Source organism: Nothobranchius furzeri, chromosome 1 (assembly GCF_043380555.1).
Source record: "Nothobranchius furzeri strain GRZ-AD chromosome 1, NfurGRZ-RIMD1, whole genome shotgun sequence".
NCBI classification, from domain to species: Eukaryota; Metazoa; Chordata; class Actinopteri; order Cyprinodontiformes; family Nothobranchiidae; genus Nothobranchius; species Nothobranchius furzeri.
Window position 1 is genome coordinate 87,925,691 of NC_091741.1, and position 16,800 is coordinate 87,942,490.

The 16,800-nt window shown below is 41.0% G+C and overlaps 3 protein-coding genes across 8 annotated transcripts; 2 read left to right on the plus strand and 1 right to left on the minus strand.

The window, feature by feature from the left end:
- The first annotated feature begins 1,804 nt into the window (after positions 1 to 1,804).
- On the plus strand, positions 1,805 to 6,452 carry si:ch211-107m4.1 (heterogeneous nuclear ribonucleoprotein U-like protein 2). The gene is made up of 11 exons (XM_015947370.3): positions 1,805 to 2,331; positions 3,606 to 3,682; positions 3,787 to 4,029; positions 4,107 to 4,219; positions 4,310 to 4,576; positions 4,911 to 5,033; positions 5,130 to 5,231; positions 5,358 to 5,526; positions 5,741 to 5,968; positions 6,047 to 6,087; positions 6,182 to 6,452. The coding sequence occupies exons 1-11, from the start codon at positions 1,916 to 1,918 to the stop codon at positions 6,212 to 6,214; spliced, it is 1,812 nt and encodes a 603-aa protein (XP_015802856.3). The 5' UTR covers positions 1,805 to 1,915; the 3' UTR covers positions 6,215 to 6,452.
- On the minus strand, positions 6,345 to 9,897 carry nudt22 (nudix (nucleoside diphosphate linked moiety X)-type motif 22). Of its 6 annotated transcripts, none has more exons than XM_015947381.3 (9): positions 9,697 to 9,897; positions 9,388 to 9,422; positions 8,607 to 8,678; positions 8,368 to 8,513; positions 7,660 to 8,275; positions 7,470 to 7,595; positions 7,169 to 7,266; positions 6,719 to 6,812; positions 6,345 to 6,638 (listed from the first exon to the last, which is right to left on the minus strand). In XM_015947381.3, exons 4-9 carry the CDS (start codon positions 8,454 to 8,456, stop codon positions 6,465 to 6,467), a joined length of 1,197 nt encoding a protein of 398 aa, XP_015802867.3. In that variant the 5' UTR covers positions 8,457 to 8,513; positions 8,607 to 8,678; positions 9,388 to 9,422; positions 9,697 to 9,897; the 3' UTR covers positions 6,345 to 6,464. The 6 variants fall into 6 exon arrangements, with proteins under 6 accessions (XP_015802867.3, XP_070411317.1, XP_015802876.3 ...); XM_070555216.1 differs by having other exon boundaries at positions 6,345 to 6,635; positions 9,406 to 9,422; positions 9,697 to 9,809; XM_015947390.3 differs by having other exon boundaries at positions 9,406 to 9,422; positions 9,697 to 9,809.
- A 544-nt stretch (positions 9,898 to 10,441) lies between these two features.
- dnajc4 (DnaJ (Hsp40) homolog, subfamily C, member 4) lies at positions 10,442 to 15,814 on the plus strand. The gene is made up of 8 exons (XM_015947358.3): positions 10,442 to 10,520; positions 10,924 to 10,991; positions 11,535 to 11,648; positions 11,757 to 11,847; positions 12,129 to 12,307; positions 12,470 to 12,631; positions 13,059 to 13,145; positions 13,246 to 15,814. The coding sequence occupies exons 3-8, from the start codon at positions 11,557 to 11,559 to the stop codon at positions 13,340 to 13,342; spliced, it is 708 nt and encodes a 235-aa protein (XP_015802844.1). The 5' UTR covers positions 10,442 to 10,520; positions 10,924 to 10,991; positions 11,535 to 11,556; the 3' UTR covers positions 13,343 to 15,814.
- Positions 15,815 to 16,800: the final 986 nt, after the last annotated feature.

Consider the following 16,800-nt stretch of genomic DNA (forward strand, 5'->3'; position numbering starts at 1 on the left):
CATTAATTTGTCACCAAGATCTGGCATTGATCATGGTAGAGACTGACCGCTAAACAAAGCCTCCCCAGCACATTCCAATTTATATCTAGGCGAACTGAAAACTCTTTGGATTGTGAAGGTTGCGGACCACTGATCTAGAACCTCCACTGTTTAGAAACGGGGCTTACTAACATGTATTTACTAATATACACACATTACTAACACACACATCCCTAATGACACAGAATGTCGCCACAACGTCACATTATGCAACATTTTGATTTCGTTTAATCACGTACCACAGGGGATGTTGTCGGTACATTGCTGAAACGTCACAATACAACGTCTTCCTAAAGTCACTTAACAACCTCTGTTAAACATCCTCTCTGCAACTTATCTGGCACTTTGAATAACAACATGGCTGTAGCAGCAATGTCGTTACAACGTGATAACTAGTTCCAGTTGAATACATTTTAAAAATTAAAATATTTTATCATCAAATTAGTTTGTGAGCTTGCCCATGTTGTGATTCTATAACATTTAGTTTTTGTTAAAATTCAAAATGTTTTACACTTCACACATGAAAAGCAAAACACAAACATAGAATTAAATTTGGTCCTTTTATACTTTGTTTTGTTACTATTTGGAGTTTTGATGTGAATTAAATAAACAATTTCTAGTTGCAGTATTTGAATCACGTTTGTAAATAACAAGTATTTTTCTAAATAAAAAGTAAATTATGGGACTTTTTGTTTACTGAAAAAAAACTCCTTTATGTATTTGGCAAGAACAAATTCTGAATGTTCAGGAATGTTTGAGGAGGAGCTACTACTCAGATTCTTGAATGAGGATGCATAATAGGCTATAGCCGATTATGATGATGATGATGATGATGATGATCATGATGATGATGATGATGATGATCATGATGATGGTGGTGGTGGTGGTATGGTAGCATAAACAATGCCACTGAGTTTCTGTTTGTGTGCTTTGTCTTTTGGATGAACCAGTTTCTGCCTGAGGGTGTTGTTGGGTGTAGCATTCAGTCAATATTGAGAAGGCCGGAACTGATGGTGAATGATAATTTACTGAGCCGTCTGTATCGTCAACCAACCAACGTAAGAGCTAGGCATAAACGAAAAATAAATAAATCATAAGATAAACCATAATGCATAACTGATTACATTGGTAGCCTTTTCACAACTAATGCAATCATATAGGTATCCATACACGTTCCGTTTTCATAACAACATTCTGAATTATAGTTAGGCCTGAGAGAGGCTGAGAGGGAGAGAAACTCAGAGAAGCTTTAGAGCTTTTTTACTGCTGGAGAAAAAACGTAGCAAGTCATCATCTTCCTAAATGCAGTTATTCTCTTCTGAATCAGCACTTCTTTAAAGAAGAAGAAATAGTTAAATGCAACAAAAGGAAAAATCCTTTTATTCAGCCTGTTCATGCGACTTGTATCAAAAAATAAGTCTGAACAGTGTTAAAGGTTGTTCATCTAAAAATAAACCTTGAAGAGTTTGAAGATTTTATTGTTTTAATAAGTTCATCTTAAAACATCTTTCTCAAGTAAAATAAAGTTTCCTCTGTGAGGTCAGATAGACCCATCTGTGCTGTTTTGAAACAGAGATAAACAAATGAATCATATTTGTCCACCCAAATACTTAAATATCACAAAAACAGGAAGGACAAAAACACCGTCAAGGTAAAGTAAGATTTTTTTGTGAAGTGGGGTAGTTGGATCTTTGTACACCTTGGTGTAGTAACAATTCCTGCCACGCGGTGTCGATAAAGATGCGTGTAACTGTCAAATGAAAGAAGAAGAACCAAAGAACCAATCAGAGTCCGAGGCTGATTTGACTCGAACAGGATCGTTTTGTTTTTCTGTTTACATTTTCAAGTGGAGTCAGTTTATACTATTATCGATAACATGAAGTTGGCGGACATTAAAAAGTTTAAAGTTGCCGAGCTGCGGTCCAGACTTGCTGACCTCGGGTTGGACACAAGAGGGCTGAAAGCTGAGCTGGTGGACAGACTGTGGTCTGCGTCACAAGCAGCACAAGCATTAGAAAAGGCGACGTTACTACAAAATGACAGTACGCAGACACTGTCAAAACCGAACCAAACGGTGTCCTCATCACCGTCCGCAGTGAATCGTGTCGCTGCGCCTTCTGACCCTGACACCGCTACGCAGACAGAACCAGGTCCGAGGGCACGTGAACCGGGACCTGTGACCGATTTCCAGGCTGAGGATGGTGGGCTGGGACACGTAGAAAGTCCTGTGTCACAGGATACTGGCAGAGGAAGGGCCTTCTACGAGTTCAAAGAGGAAATACGTTACAAAAGGTAGTTTAGCTTCATTTGAGAAAACAAACTAAACGCAGAGCTCAAATTTTATAAAACACCAAACTGAACCTGCGTATTTGCAGCCTCAGGAGCCTTTATCTTAATGTTTAATTCGTTCTTAACGCATGTCCTTTCTAGTTCATTGACACAACGAACTGGTATAGTTATTAAATAAAAGTTGATTGTTTCAAACGTTTTAAGGACGCTGCCATTGATCTGGAATAACCTAGTCTAGTTATTAGAGCAGACTAAAGATGCGCAGGGAGTGGGAAAACTGGTTTGAAATGCCCTTTTTGAGTCGAAAACCAAAAATGCAGATGTGATCACGGACTTTCTAATCGTATTATATTTCTGTCACCTTCTGTGATCTTCTCGCATCATATTCTAAATAGTTTAGGCATATAAAACTAAAGACCACAAATTACTTTGGACTTCCATTCTGATAATGTTTTGTAGTTGGTAGAAAGTAGCAGGCAGTGACTTCATCCATCTAAAACTTTAATGAAGCAAGAGGGGCAGCAATGGTGAGAAAGTTCAACTAGCAGCACTTCTGAAGGACTCCCCTGAACTCTCCACTGCATCTCTATACATACACCACATAGCGCTCTGCTGCCCCCTAGTGTCAGAACACAACGTCTCCCACTTTCCTTAAACAACACCATATTACAAGAAATCAACTCAATAGGCATAAAGCATTATTCAAAACACATTGTTTTATTAATCTGTACATTTTTAAGACTTATCCGACTATGTTAGATCATTACGTAGCCATCGTGGAGGTCTTCTCACATGAGCTGGAGCAATGTGAATCTGGACAGGACTGTTTGACCGAGGTGACTTCACATGCAGCAAGCCCAAACATCAGCATCATGGTCATTCATGTTTGCAGGAATGTTGAACGGATTCAACGTGAAGCATGCTACTTTCTACAACTACAAATCATATGTTTTCAGCAATTATTACAAACAGAAAATGTCTGTATAAAACTTTATTTTGTTGAAATGACAGGAGCCAGAATGTTTAACCCTTGGCTGGAGTTACAGATGCAACGCTATTCATAGCCCTTCCAGTCTTGTATTGTTATTAATTGTTCTTGTACCAAATAACATTGGTTTTGGTCATACCTGAGCATATTGACAGAACAGCAGCTGACCAAATGTCCTAAACAGCATCCTTCTTTTCATCCAACTGGCATCTTTTGAATCTCACAAAAAAGTCTTGCATAGTAAAAATCAGATGAGCGTTCTGAAGGAGGATCTTTTGATCTCAACCAGAGTCAAATCACCTCAGCCGCTGCAGGAGTGGGAGGGCACAGAGAAGCACGGAGAGGATAAAGTCCAGTTAGATCCACGTAAGTCTGAGTTTGTTTTTGACTGTGATGTTCCCAGAAGAATAAGTTTAATGCTACCGTGTTTTCAGAAGGACAATCGAGACTTTTGCTTGTTGTTTCCACAGATGCTCATCACCTCCACTTCGACTTGAGTCCAGATGGGTCTTGTGGGCAGCCGCGGTTCTGGGACCAGTTCCCTTTGCTGTGGTCAGGATGTAGGCTCAGTCACGGAGTGCGGCAGGGCAGCGTGGGCTTTGAGGTCAGGCTGGAAAGGACGCTGTTGAGCATGGAGAGAGAGGACCGAGAGGTCAGAGAGCCGTACGGACTGAGAGTCGGCTGGTCTGTGGCCGACTCGTCTCTGCTGCTGGGTAAGGATCAGGTCTGGTATCTGAAACAGTTCTTTCTAGAGGCCTCTGACTGGGTACTCAGTGACTGGGCTCTTTAGGTGAGGATGGCCTCTCCTTTGCCTATGATGGGTGCAGTAAAAAGGTTTCTGGTGGAAAAGAAGAGGATTATGGTGAACGTTTGTCAGAAGGGGACATTGTTGGCTGCTACGCTGTACGTAAATCCTTTTTCTCTTTTTACTCTTAGGTAATGATGCTTGACTTTACTCTGATTTCTACCTCGTTTTCTTGTTTACACCCACAGTCTCTGTCTGCAGATGGTACAGTCGAGCTCTTTTTCCATAAGAATGGTCGTTCCATGGGTGGTGCCTTTTCACTGGGCTCTTCTGTGCTGTCGGGTCGTCCTTTGTTCCCTCACATCTTGTGTAGAAGCTGCTCTGTTCGACTGCTTCTTGATCCTGCAGCTCCTCAGTGGTACCCAGGCCCGATGGGGTTCACACCGCTGGCAGCTCTTCCTGCTGCGCAAAGAGTTTGTTCCACATCAACTCCTACCACCAGAGCACAGTGTGAGGTGAGAGGCAGGACCAGCGTAAGTAAGTCGTAGTGTTTATAAAACAGATTTTGAGCTAATTCGCTGTGTTAAGAAAGCCAAACTTCTGTTTTAAATGTAATGATGGATTAGTGAACACTTTTATTCAGTGATTCAATAAATATTAAATAATGTTTTTGCATGGTTGTTGGATTTGCAACAAGCTTTGCTTACCTAGAGCTTCAGTTTTTGTAGTAAAAATAAAAAGGAAACATCAGTTACTACCCACGATGACACACTGCTGTACCGTGCAACTGAAAACCATGTTTGTTAAAAACAGAAAAACAGTAACATTTGTCTCTGTGTGTGGCTCCAGGTGGTGATGATGGTTGGTCTTCCTGGTTCTGGTAAAACTTTCTGGGCCCAGAATCACATGAAGCAAAATCCAGAGAAGAAGTTCACTCTGCTGGGGACAGAGGAGCTGCTCGCTTGCATGATAGTCAGTCAGAGCTCCAGTTTTTTTTTTTTAGGACACAATCTGATAATCATCTGTGTTACACTTCCTGATCGTGTGTGTGTGTGTGTGTGTGTGTAGAGTGGAGGTCAGACAGAGGGCAGGCTGCAGCAGGCTTCTCAGTGTCTGACTGAATTAATCAAAATTGCTGCAGAGACTCCTGGAAACTACATCCTTGATCAGGTGACCTATCAACACCAACGTCCATTTGATGCAACTCTGCAGATCAAGTCATGAAACCAACCTGCAAAAGTTTATTTATCCACCATTTTTAAATAAAACGTGTGGTTTGGCCCTCTCTGTTCCCAGTGCAACGTCCTCATCTCTGCTCGTCGTCACAAGCTGCAGCTGTTTGCAGGCTTCAGGCGGCGGGTGGTGGTGGTCTTTCCTCTGGAGAACGAGTGGAAAAGACGACTTTCTCAGCATCGACTGAAGGATGGAGGGAACATTCCAGAGACTGCTTTGCTGAAACTCCAGGGTAATTTTTTTTTCATTGTGTTTCATGACTTTTGCATTATTCTTTCTTCTTTAGTTTCCTGTCCTGCACAGAAGATGTTAATGATAAAGTGTTTTAATTCAATAAGGTGTTACCTGAAGGCTAAGGGAATGGAGCATCAAGCTGGGAGGGTCTGCGATGCTTCACTATGCAGTTATAATGAACACGTTTCCTGAAGATCCTTCCTCTTCTCCAGTTAGCTGCAGTCTTCCAGAGCCGCAGGCTGACCTGCTGGAGGAGTTGCAGTACATCGAGCTGTCGCAGGAACGAGCACAAATACTCCTGAAGGAGTACCAAGACAACGCTCACAGACTGCTGCCCCCCGTTCCCAGACAAGAGAAGAAGAAACCTAGATTTTACAAGAAAAGACGCCTCCATCGCAGACTTCCGCTCCCACAGAGGATCTGGTGGACTGGGTCTTACGGTCGGCGTGAGCTATATTGAACAAAGTTTTAGGAGAGGGTATATCTTGATGTGCCGATTAATGTTTTGGTTTTTGCAGGTTGGAACGATACAAGAATGAAGATGCAGCAGCCACGATATGTGAGTCAAACTTAAAACGAACTTTGGTGCTGCGCGGTTTGGTTTTTACAAATCCCTACAGTTAAATCTCCTCGTGATTTTTGTGTCCTTTCAGTGGAGCACACCCTATCAGGACCACGGCTACTAACGCAGCAGCAGATATCAGAGCGACGGGTGAAACACACAACATGCTACTGGTATCAAGTCATTTTTAAAAACAATCACCAGCTACATCAGCAAGTTTTTATCCTACAAACACAAATATCTTGTACGTCTGCTTTGACATTCAAAGATTTTTATTTCAAAGAAAAACTATTTGTAAGATTTTTTAATTGAAAATGTTTTATGACATGTCATGATGCAGGAATAAAGATGGATAAACGGTATTCTGAAGAGTTTTAACACCAGTGTTGGTCGGTGTGTGGTGCTGGTGAATGAGACGAGTTGAGTTCAGGTTTGCTGGCTGTTGGGTTTCCATCTGGTTTCACCGCCTGATAGAGAAGAACGGCTCCTTTAGCTGATGGACACATTTCAGACCAGAGCGGGCTGCTTCTGTTCAGCTGCAAGACCTCCTGCAACGACCAAAATACTTTATAACAACCTACTTCCTGTTTACTGTTCCTTTTTACTGCAGCAGGAAGTGACCTCTGACCATTCTGCTGAGGAAGACCACGTCCGTGGACTCGTTGGCCTCAGCTCCTCCTTTCCAGTACAACTTTCTGACTTCATCAGAAGTCAGCGAGCAACTGTGGAAACACACAAGTGACCTAATGTTGGTTTATAAAGTTATTTATCTCAGATCACAGAAAAACACGTCTGTAGGTCGTCCCTGATGGAGCTGGTTTCAAACCAGGTAGCAGGGAACAGACCTGGTTAAATGAGCAAACATCTGTTTCTACATCAGTTATTTATAACCGTACGAGTGTCCTGTAATTCTTGAAAATAAAAACCTCAGTACTCGGCCCACTTCCACACAGGTTTACGGGTTTATAATGTTGTATTTTTCTGAGCAAAATTCACGATTAAGCCTGAGAGAAAACTGCTGAAAGATAAAACAGTCCTGGAGTTTGTCTCATGGATTAAAGACGTAACGAACACCAACCTGACGTAGAACTCAGCGCTCGGCCTTCCAGCGTTGGTGTTATTCAGAGCCACGCCCAAAAGGACAGGCGCTCCGAGGAAACCCACAGGAATATTCACCTGGATGAGTTTGCATGAAGAGGATTCAGCAGTGAGGTTGGGTTATCATCAAACTCGTCGATTCTTCTTTTCAAATAAATAAGTCATCTTAAATCTTTTGGGGTGAGATGCTCATCGTGCATGAACCATCTTTGCGATGTCATTACCTAACTTCATTCCTTTTGCTCATAAAACAGCGGTGAACTGTGAAAGTGTAAGCTCACCTCATCTCTGATCTCGGAGCTCACAGAGGAGAACAGCTCAGAGACGACGGCGTCCGGTCTCTGCTGCATCATGACTGCACTGATCTGCTCTTCTCTCACCTCCAGACCCAGACACTCACACACCGCCTGCAGAGAGCAAACACAAGGATAAAAATGCACACACTGGACGTTTAAAATCTCCATGGCTTACCTTTGGCTCTGGGTGACCTCCGGGAATATCCAGGAGCCCCCCCGCCTCAGCCACTCTCTGGCTCCTCCTGATCATCACCACCTGACAGTCGGCTGTGCACAGCACGGCGCCCACACCAAGAGGCTGAGCCAGCAGCGCCAGAGGATCACCAAACTCCTCCTCTCCACGCAAACAAAGCTCTGACACTCGACCCGACCAGTTGGTTCCCAGGTAGTCCTTGTAGCAGGTGAGGCCCAGCCTCAGGGTGAGGAACGGCCCACGGTGTGACTGATCATCACCCGTGGAGCCCTGTGGAGTAGAACTCTCCTGTGACAGCATGCTGGCAGTCTTCCGAAAGACACTTCCAACATTTTGGGTCTGATTTAAACACTCATTCCTAACTTCCATCCTGTGCCAGACTGCAACATCATCCCCTCTCTGCTTTTCCTGGTCCTCGTCCCAATGCTGCACGGGGACATGGGAGGGCTGTGGGTAACGTGGATCTTTCGGAGAGACCAAGCAGGATGAATGTAGCCTGAATTTGGCCCCGTTAAAAAGCCACGGCTCCTTAGAGAGTCGCTCAGTCCAAACCTCACTGATGTGAAGTTCTAGACACGGATTGGTCTGCCTGTTGAAACTGACCGAAGAAACTCAATACGTCAAATTTAAGCAATGTTGTATAAAAAAATTGTGCACACATGTGAAGTTCTTTGTGGGAAACATGAATACCTGTCAGAAAGCTCTACTTGTACTTGAGTCTGCAGCAGCCCCCTCCATTCTGCACAGTGCAGCAGCACAGACACCTCCGGGTCCATCATGCTTCACCATCAGTGGTCAGTCACACCCTCACTCGCTCATCTGATCCTGATCCAACCCTGTAACAGGTCATCATCACATTCAGCACCCCGATTAATATACTACAAGAGCTTACCGCCGAAGAAAAATTTGAAAGTGTAATTAATACTTACGAGTTCAAGGCACACCTACATAATCACATTTCTGTTGGCGTAATTTGAAGTCACTTCTTCCTGAAGGAATGTCTATTAATGAGATCAAAGCTGATCTGAGACCTTATTTGTAGTCTATGAGTGAGTTAAGGTATCTTAACTTTAATGGAATGGCTTCTTTTAGGACAGCAATCTGCAAAAGGTCACCCAAACAGATAAAACTGAGGGACACGTGTTATTATGACCTCCACAGCCAACAGATCTGCAACACTAGTGAATTCTGAAGGAGGTGTAGGATCACAGCTAGGCATGCCACGGTTAACAACTGATTGTCTAATCATAATAAATCGGTTAACAACTGATTGTCTAATCATAATAAATTGGATTGTTGTCATTGCGATGGCTTTGCTTTCATATTTATGTTCATTTGCTTATTTGAGTTTATGTAAAGACGCAGTCAAGAAAAACAAACACATTTATTTTGCAATCTCCTGCGTCTAATGGCTTTGCGTCATGGTAATAGCTTAACTATTGATTTGTATCACACTAACAGTAGGTTTTTGTTTATTGATTTAGGGGCTTTCACCCAAAAAGGCTTATATTTAATCTAATATGCATGATTTGGTGAATAGTGTTGCTCACTTTTTTTTAAGAATAATTTCCTACTGGAATTTTTGAATCATAAATTCTAAGTGAATTTAATTTGACAGTCTTAACCCATGAAACGCTGTCTGCTTTTAACCTGTTATGAGCGTGTTATAATGATCTAGCATTTCTTTGTTGACACTGTAAATCAACCCACTCCATCCTTGATGATCACCTTGCAGCTGCAAAGTCCTGCAGGAATGAAAATGCACAGAAATCAGTTGGATATAGTCAAGATGAGGTAAAATGATGACTCGCCATTAAAATCTTAACTTTATAGACCTATAAAAACTTCCAAATCACAAGATTAAACCTTTTAACGAGGAAGGAACATGCAGAAACTTTCATTATTTCTTAAATAGACGCAGAGTCAAAATCACAGTGCTTTTAAAATTTGCTCGGTTCGGCATTGAAACACCACGACATTAAAAACGTCTTTCAAATATATAAACTAAGCATGTCTTACCTCTTCCGAGGTGGAAGAACCTGTAAAACATCACAGCCTTCCTTCTTCCTCTGTCTTTTTACAGCTGTTTTTGATATCGAACAGTGCTCATTATCACCATCTAGCGACCAGAAATGAAAACCGCAGGTGCATGATGGCTTACAGTAGTAATACACAGTACAGGCTAAACGTTTGGACACACCTTCTCATTCAGTGTGCTTTCCTTATTTTCATGACCATGCCCATTTACAAAGGGGCCAACAAGTGCTAAACACCTCTGGGAACACCTTCAAGACTGTTGGAAAATCAATTCTGAAGCTCATCAAGAGAATGCCAAGAGTAATCAGAGCAAAGGGTGGCTTTTTTTTTGAAGAAAATAGAAAATAAAACATGTTTTCAATTACTTCACCTTTTTTGGTTAAGGACATAACTCCACATGTTCATTCATAGTTTTGATGCCTTCAGTGAGAACCTCCCATTGTAAATTGTCATGAAAATAAAGAAAACACATTGCATGAGAAGGTAGTGTTATTCAGGGACGTCCACATAACTGAAAATAACTTCTGGATACAAAACGTTACGTCACTTCCTGGTATTTTCAAAACAATTATTTTAGAAAGTAGAAGATGTTCCCAAAATAATTTTAAAAGAAGATTATGTTTTACTAATTACTGTAAGAATGGTAAGATCTAATATGTTAATGATTTTTTAACGAAACTTGAACATTCACCATTTGATGTATCTTAGTGGTGACACAACGACTATTTTATTCTGAAAGTATGACTCGACTTTGATTTCGGTAACTAATTGACTTGATGTACGTAACTGTTTAGTTACGAAAGATGGTATGTCACATTTTGTTCAATAACTGTCAGTTTTTATAATTATTCCCAAGTTGAAATACAACAATGTAATAACTCTTGTACGTTTACCAAAGTAGCACGGGCTTAGCTAATAACAGGATAAATAGCTGCTAGATAGTAGCTAGCATTAGCAACTGAGCACTGTAGTCTTTTTTGTTGTTGTTTTTCTTATTGACAGATGTGTTATATTCATTTAATAAATGCGGTTAAACCAGCGGTGTGATCGCTGTGAATTTGACACCGGAGTATGTTCTGAAGACAAAGGAAATCTCTAGTGTTTTGTCCACCATCTAAACAACACAACAGGGTGGCTGGTGATGATTTGATTTTGTTTCAGTCGTTTATTGTCTTCGGTCTGTCATTGTTTTATCTCATTTTCTGTTAGGGTCTTCAGTCATGTGCTGACAGCTGCTGACATTAATCTGTCCTTAATAAATGGACACACAGTTAAAGGTAATATCAAACTCCTGACTAGCGTATTTTCCTTATTTTAAATGTCATTTTGTCTTAATGTTTGGAGAAAAAGGTGCCTATAAGCTTTAACTATTTACATTTAGGCAAGAAACAAGACCAACAAATGCATATTTTTGCTTTGTACACAGTCACTTTACAAAAGGAACGTGTGCCTTTTTATCTCCTGTTTTTAATTCCTAAGTTTTGCAAAGGCACAATTCTCAAGAATAGATTTAGCCTTGTCTCAAGAGAAAATAAGAAGATACTTGACCTCATTTTTAAAAGAAAAAAGCTAAAACAATTGCTTACTTTATAACAGATTATTAATCCTACCCTAAATAACTTTGGTCACTTTTAAAAAGATTTAAACTCTAGATTTTATGTCTTCATCAAAAGTATTATACATTTTTACATTTGAACAGGTTATAACCCACCATTATCGTTACCTCTTCAGTCATCATTCCTTTGGTTTGAAACACTTCTTCACTATGTGTAGTGATTTCTTTCTTGATTACGGCTAACATCTATATCTGTTCTTCTCAGGTCAATTAAAGAAAATTTGAACATGCAGTTGGAGGCTCAGCTGCGGCTATACCACAGCTGTATTACATTTCGCAAAAGTGCACTACAACTATTGTACCGTAGCTACACACAAAGGTGGGTGCCTCCTTTGTGTTGTGTTAGGTTTATTTGTAACTGCTAAGGGATTGTGTTTGTGTACAGGGTCAAAAGTCTTGCTTTATGTTGTTTGTTTTGTTACTACAGAAAAGCTGTGAACTACTATGACCTGCTGGGAGTCAAATCAGATGCTTCTTTGGACGAAATAAAGAATGCATTTTTTGATAAATCTAAGAAGGTATCCTCAAATATTAAAAACTATTCTATTTATATTTTATATGCAACCACCAGAGGGCAGTATTTGCCTATCTGACTTATTCTTCCTGACTAGTGGGCTTCCTGACAGGTGTTTTGGGGCTTGTAATATGAATAAGGATTAAGATGCTTATTTGTGTTGTGACTCTTATATATCTGAGAAAATGGATGTTTAGTTCTTCACAAGAAAAGAAAAGCTTGGTTGGAAATTTAAACCACGCCTCTGTGTATTTTATTACTGACTCGGACCTGTTCATCCTGCAGCTGCACCCGGACAGCAACCCATCAAACCCCACGCTGCACAGCCAGTTTGTGGAGCTGAACGAGGCCTACAGGACCCTAAGCAAAGACCTGAGCAGGAAGGAGTATGACATCAAACTCCAGCACCCGTACAGTGGACGCCAGGTGTTCAGATCTGCGTCCAGTCACAGCACCTACAGAAGGTGAAAGCTCAAAGTTCATCATTAATGGGGCAAATTTTTCAGCAGATAACAGAAACGTCTTTTGATCTAATAAACCATGTTTGTAAAATAGCCTAAACCCAATCCTCTGTCAAAGTCAAATGTGAAACTGACATGATCCATATTTTGCTGCTTTCCCATCAGTTCTGAGGACAACGTTCACTACTGGGAGCAGTTCCATCACTCCCAGAGTCCCGAGATGACACCGGAGGAGAAGAAGCATCGTCGAAGGAGGAATTTTCGGCTGGTGGCTTATTGTGTCACTACTATGATGCTCAGTATCGCAGCGCACATGGTCTTCTTTAAGTGAGTACATCCACACATTTTACTCACTGAGCTTTAAGCACTTTGTGGAGTTGGGAAAAATGCGTTCATATAGAAAACATCAATTCTTTGAAATGTGAACACCGGAACCATCCCTTCACATAAGCTGGTTTTTATATTCTCCTACCTTCCTGTTAATGTAAACCCTGTTTCTGTGCTGCTCCGAGATGAGTGAGGCATTTTTCGCGCATGCTTCGGTGCTCCGGCACAGCCTCACGACTCATTTCCTCCTGTTTGTTTCCACACAATGACTTGGTGCCACTTGTGTTTGTTGAGATTCGCCTCTTTGTGATCCCAGCAGCTGCTGCAACAGCTGAACAAACTCATAAATGCAAAAGTGCCCGCTGACCACTGGGGCTTCAGGTCAAGCAAACATGAATTCTGAATGGTGTTTCTCCAACTCTGTCAGGAAACTGGAAGAGGTTCACAGTAACTTCATGGATGAGAAAGATAGAGTCATCACAGAAATCTACAATGATGCCAAAGAGAGAGCCAGGTGAGGGCAAAGGCTATCTCAAGTCATTTTTGTGCTTCTTCTTCTTTGATTAGTTTTCCTTCACCTGAATCTGACGGCTTCTTATGTGTGGTTTCTTCAGGGTCAACGGTTTTAGGAAACAGACTGAAATCCTGCGGCAGAAACACGCAGAGTTTCAGGAAAAATACAAAATACGAAATGGTGGCCACGACAAGTAGAGACGATCGTCCAGCTGCGCCCCGTGATGGTGGAGTCTCCAGCAGGGGGAGGACGTGGTGCTAGTTTTAGAACTGTTAAAGCAGAAATCTGAGTTTTTTTTCTGAAAAGGCACCACCTAGAGGCGGAGAATGTATTGCACCCTTGAGCCCCTCTCTCTGCTTCGGTGATACCACTGCAAGCAACACCCGTCTCTCATGAACGTACACTTCTTTCTATTTTTTATATTTTCCCTTGACAAACATGCACTTCTACGATTATAACTTTCACGTTATGCTGTTAATTAATTTATATATACATTATATATATATATACACCTTCAGTTGGTGTAAGATATATATATATATACATATATATATATATATATCTTACACCAACTGAAGGTGTATATGTATATGTATGTGTGTATATATATATATATATATATATATGACACTCATGCACACCTTCAGTTGGTGTAAGAGTCCATCTTTTTGCCTTTGAAAAGCAGGTCAAAAGTAAATTCTTTGCCAGTCTTCGAGTTGCTTTGTGGCAAGTTTAGTCTGTGGGCTTTTCTTTACTTTTGTCTGTGAGTAGAAGCAGACAGTCGTGGGTTTTTTTGTGGTTGTGAAGGTGATTGTAGCTGCACCATGAATCCACATTTTTTTGGTAAACATCTCTCAAACATTGCTCAGTCTCAGTGCTCCTGCAAACACATGCGTACGCTTTGTGATTGACGTCTGTACGTAACTCTGTTGGCTAATTCTGAGCGGCAGCCAGGTAAAATTGCATGTGGCTCTACAGGACGGGGGTGGAGTTAGCAAAAAGAAAATGTATGCATTACTTACATCATAACACAATGCAAGGCAAGACTGTGACTGTTACGGATTTCTAAAAATCTCATGCATAATTCCTGAAAGGGGGAAAACTCCTGATTTCTGACTTTCTGTGCCATCTTTGTCCTCAGGTATCCGCCTGACACAGCAGGTTATGGCTGGGATGTGTGAGTGTTTGGTCTGATCACACAGGTGCTGCTACTGGAACTCACAGAGCTGCTCTGTTACAGTCGACGCATTAACCGACGTGTTCCAGCTGAAGCCTGTGTTAGCTCAATATTTAGTATGTAGTTTACTGTTTTCAGCCTGAATTCTCTATGAGGTTTATGATGGTTTTTTGTAAACACCAGCAGGTTTCTAATGAAAATGATTAATCGGTGTTCCAGAGGATTCTCCATTATTGTTCCCCAGAGGTGTGGACTCGAGTCACATAACTTGGACTTGAGTCAGACTCGAGTCATTATTTTAATGACTTCTGACTTGACTTGATAATCTATAAAGACTTACGACTTGACTCGAACTTGAACACCAATGACTTGCGACTTGAATCGACTTGCATCAGTTTTCTTGATGATGATTTGACCATATTTGATATTTTAGCACAAAAGTGGCACGACATGGACAAAAATGAATCATTCTTACTTCTGGGTTGGATCTTGTACTGCTAAATGCAGCAGCACTTTGTTTATAATCAGTTTCAGTTGCACTTCCTGCTTGTTTGAGCAAATAAATGAAGCTTTAAGAAGTTTTACTTCTGGAATTTATTTATTATCATTGTCATTAAATTGAAGTTGGACAGATGACTTGATTATGACTTGAAAATTCAAAGTTAAGAACTTTGACTTGACTTGGACTTCCACATCATTGACTTTGGACTCGACTTGGACTTGACTGTCTTTGGCTTGGACTTAAATCGAGACTTGACTGGAAAGACTTGTGACTTGCAAAGCAGTGACTTGGTCACACCTCTGTTGTTCCCAGATGAGCTTCAGGCTGTTGAGTTAAAAGCATGTTTCACGGTTCCAGGTGAAGTTTTATTTTCAGTTTTATTTAGGGCCTTCTGCGTTTATTTGCTGCTTTTCCTTTTGTCCCATAACTTGTGGTTGTTTTAAACAGAAATCATTAAAGACCATCATTATGAGTCCTTTAAAGTGCCAATTAAATTTTGATTTATAATCACTTAATAAAAAAATTCTGAGACTGTAAAAGCAGACACATTTATTATTTATGACTATCTGGGTATCTAAAGTCAACATTACCCGATTTTGCCTCTTTGTTTTCTAGGATTTGGGATTGTTGTTGTTGTTTATCTGTTTTTGAATGCCTTACATAGTCCCCAAAGGGAACACCAGAGAGAAATAATTAAAAGCTCAACATTTCCCTCAATCATTTACTTCCCGTTTGTGAAATGCTTGTGTCTGAAAGTTGATTCTCTTGTGCAGATCCACGTTTGAAATCCTTCGTGGTGAAATTTATTTCCTCTGCTCGTCAGAGATAACAGGAGGCTTAGATAAGTGTAAACAGCAGCTCTGTCATGAGCAAAAGCTTAGGAGAGTCAGTGCTGCTGTTATTAAGATTTATTTGGTCTCCCTCAGAAATGCAGACCATTTCCTATCATTTATGTCTGGAATTTGTGAATAAATGATCTTTTAAACCGAAGTTCAGTTGATCATTTATGTATTTATTTTTTTAGCTCCAAACTGATGTGTTTAACATTAATGATAATATCCAGCTTTCATTCCTTTTGTGACTATTTTCTGTTCTATTTGTAAAACTTAAAGCTTTAGATGCAAATCTGCCAAACAAGTTAAATTAACACATTTTTTTCATGCCTCTAAACTTTCTAACATAGTATCGTTATAAATATATTGTGAAGATTTAAAAAAAAATAAAAACAATTAAGTGCTTCCTTCGCATTTGTCTAAAAAACCTCTGCAATAACACGGCTTGGACCAAAACCAATGAGTGGACCATCCGGTTGTCGGTCTCACCAAACCGCCACACTTCCCTGGGTCCTCAGTTCATCACACACTCACATATTTAGCAACAGGACACCACTGGTGTGAGAGGTTCTCCGCTCAACAACATCAGAGAAGGAGAAACAGCTGGCTGCTACCACTTAAACTTTAGGACAAACTACCTGAGTCCCAAAGAGAAAACCTCATTTGAAGTCATGGACCACAAAAGATGTTAGAATATAGAAAACGGCGACCGGTGTTCAGCACGTTCTTGTTTACTGCGGCAATGTGCTTTCTGGCAGACGTGGCCTAGGGGTGACAGCTGATGGGAGGAGTGAGAGTTCTGTGACCGTGGTTGCGTTTTAAAGCTAGCTTGTTTTGCAGATGTGTCGTTGCAGCTTTAATATGTGATCATGGGTTGTGAGCTGTGTTTCGAGGGCAGAAATGACCGTTTTCTCTGTCAGCAGTGGCCTCCGCCCAGAGACATCGGCAGGAGATAACAGTGTGTGTCCCCGCATCACTCAGACACCCTCACCCTCATGTGGCGTGTGAGTGCCCTGTCATAACCCAAACACACCATAATGACGTGATTGTGCTGTTGGAGTGCCTACACACACACACACACACACACACACACACACACACACACACACACACACACACACACACACACACACACACACACAC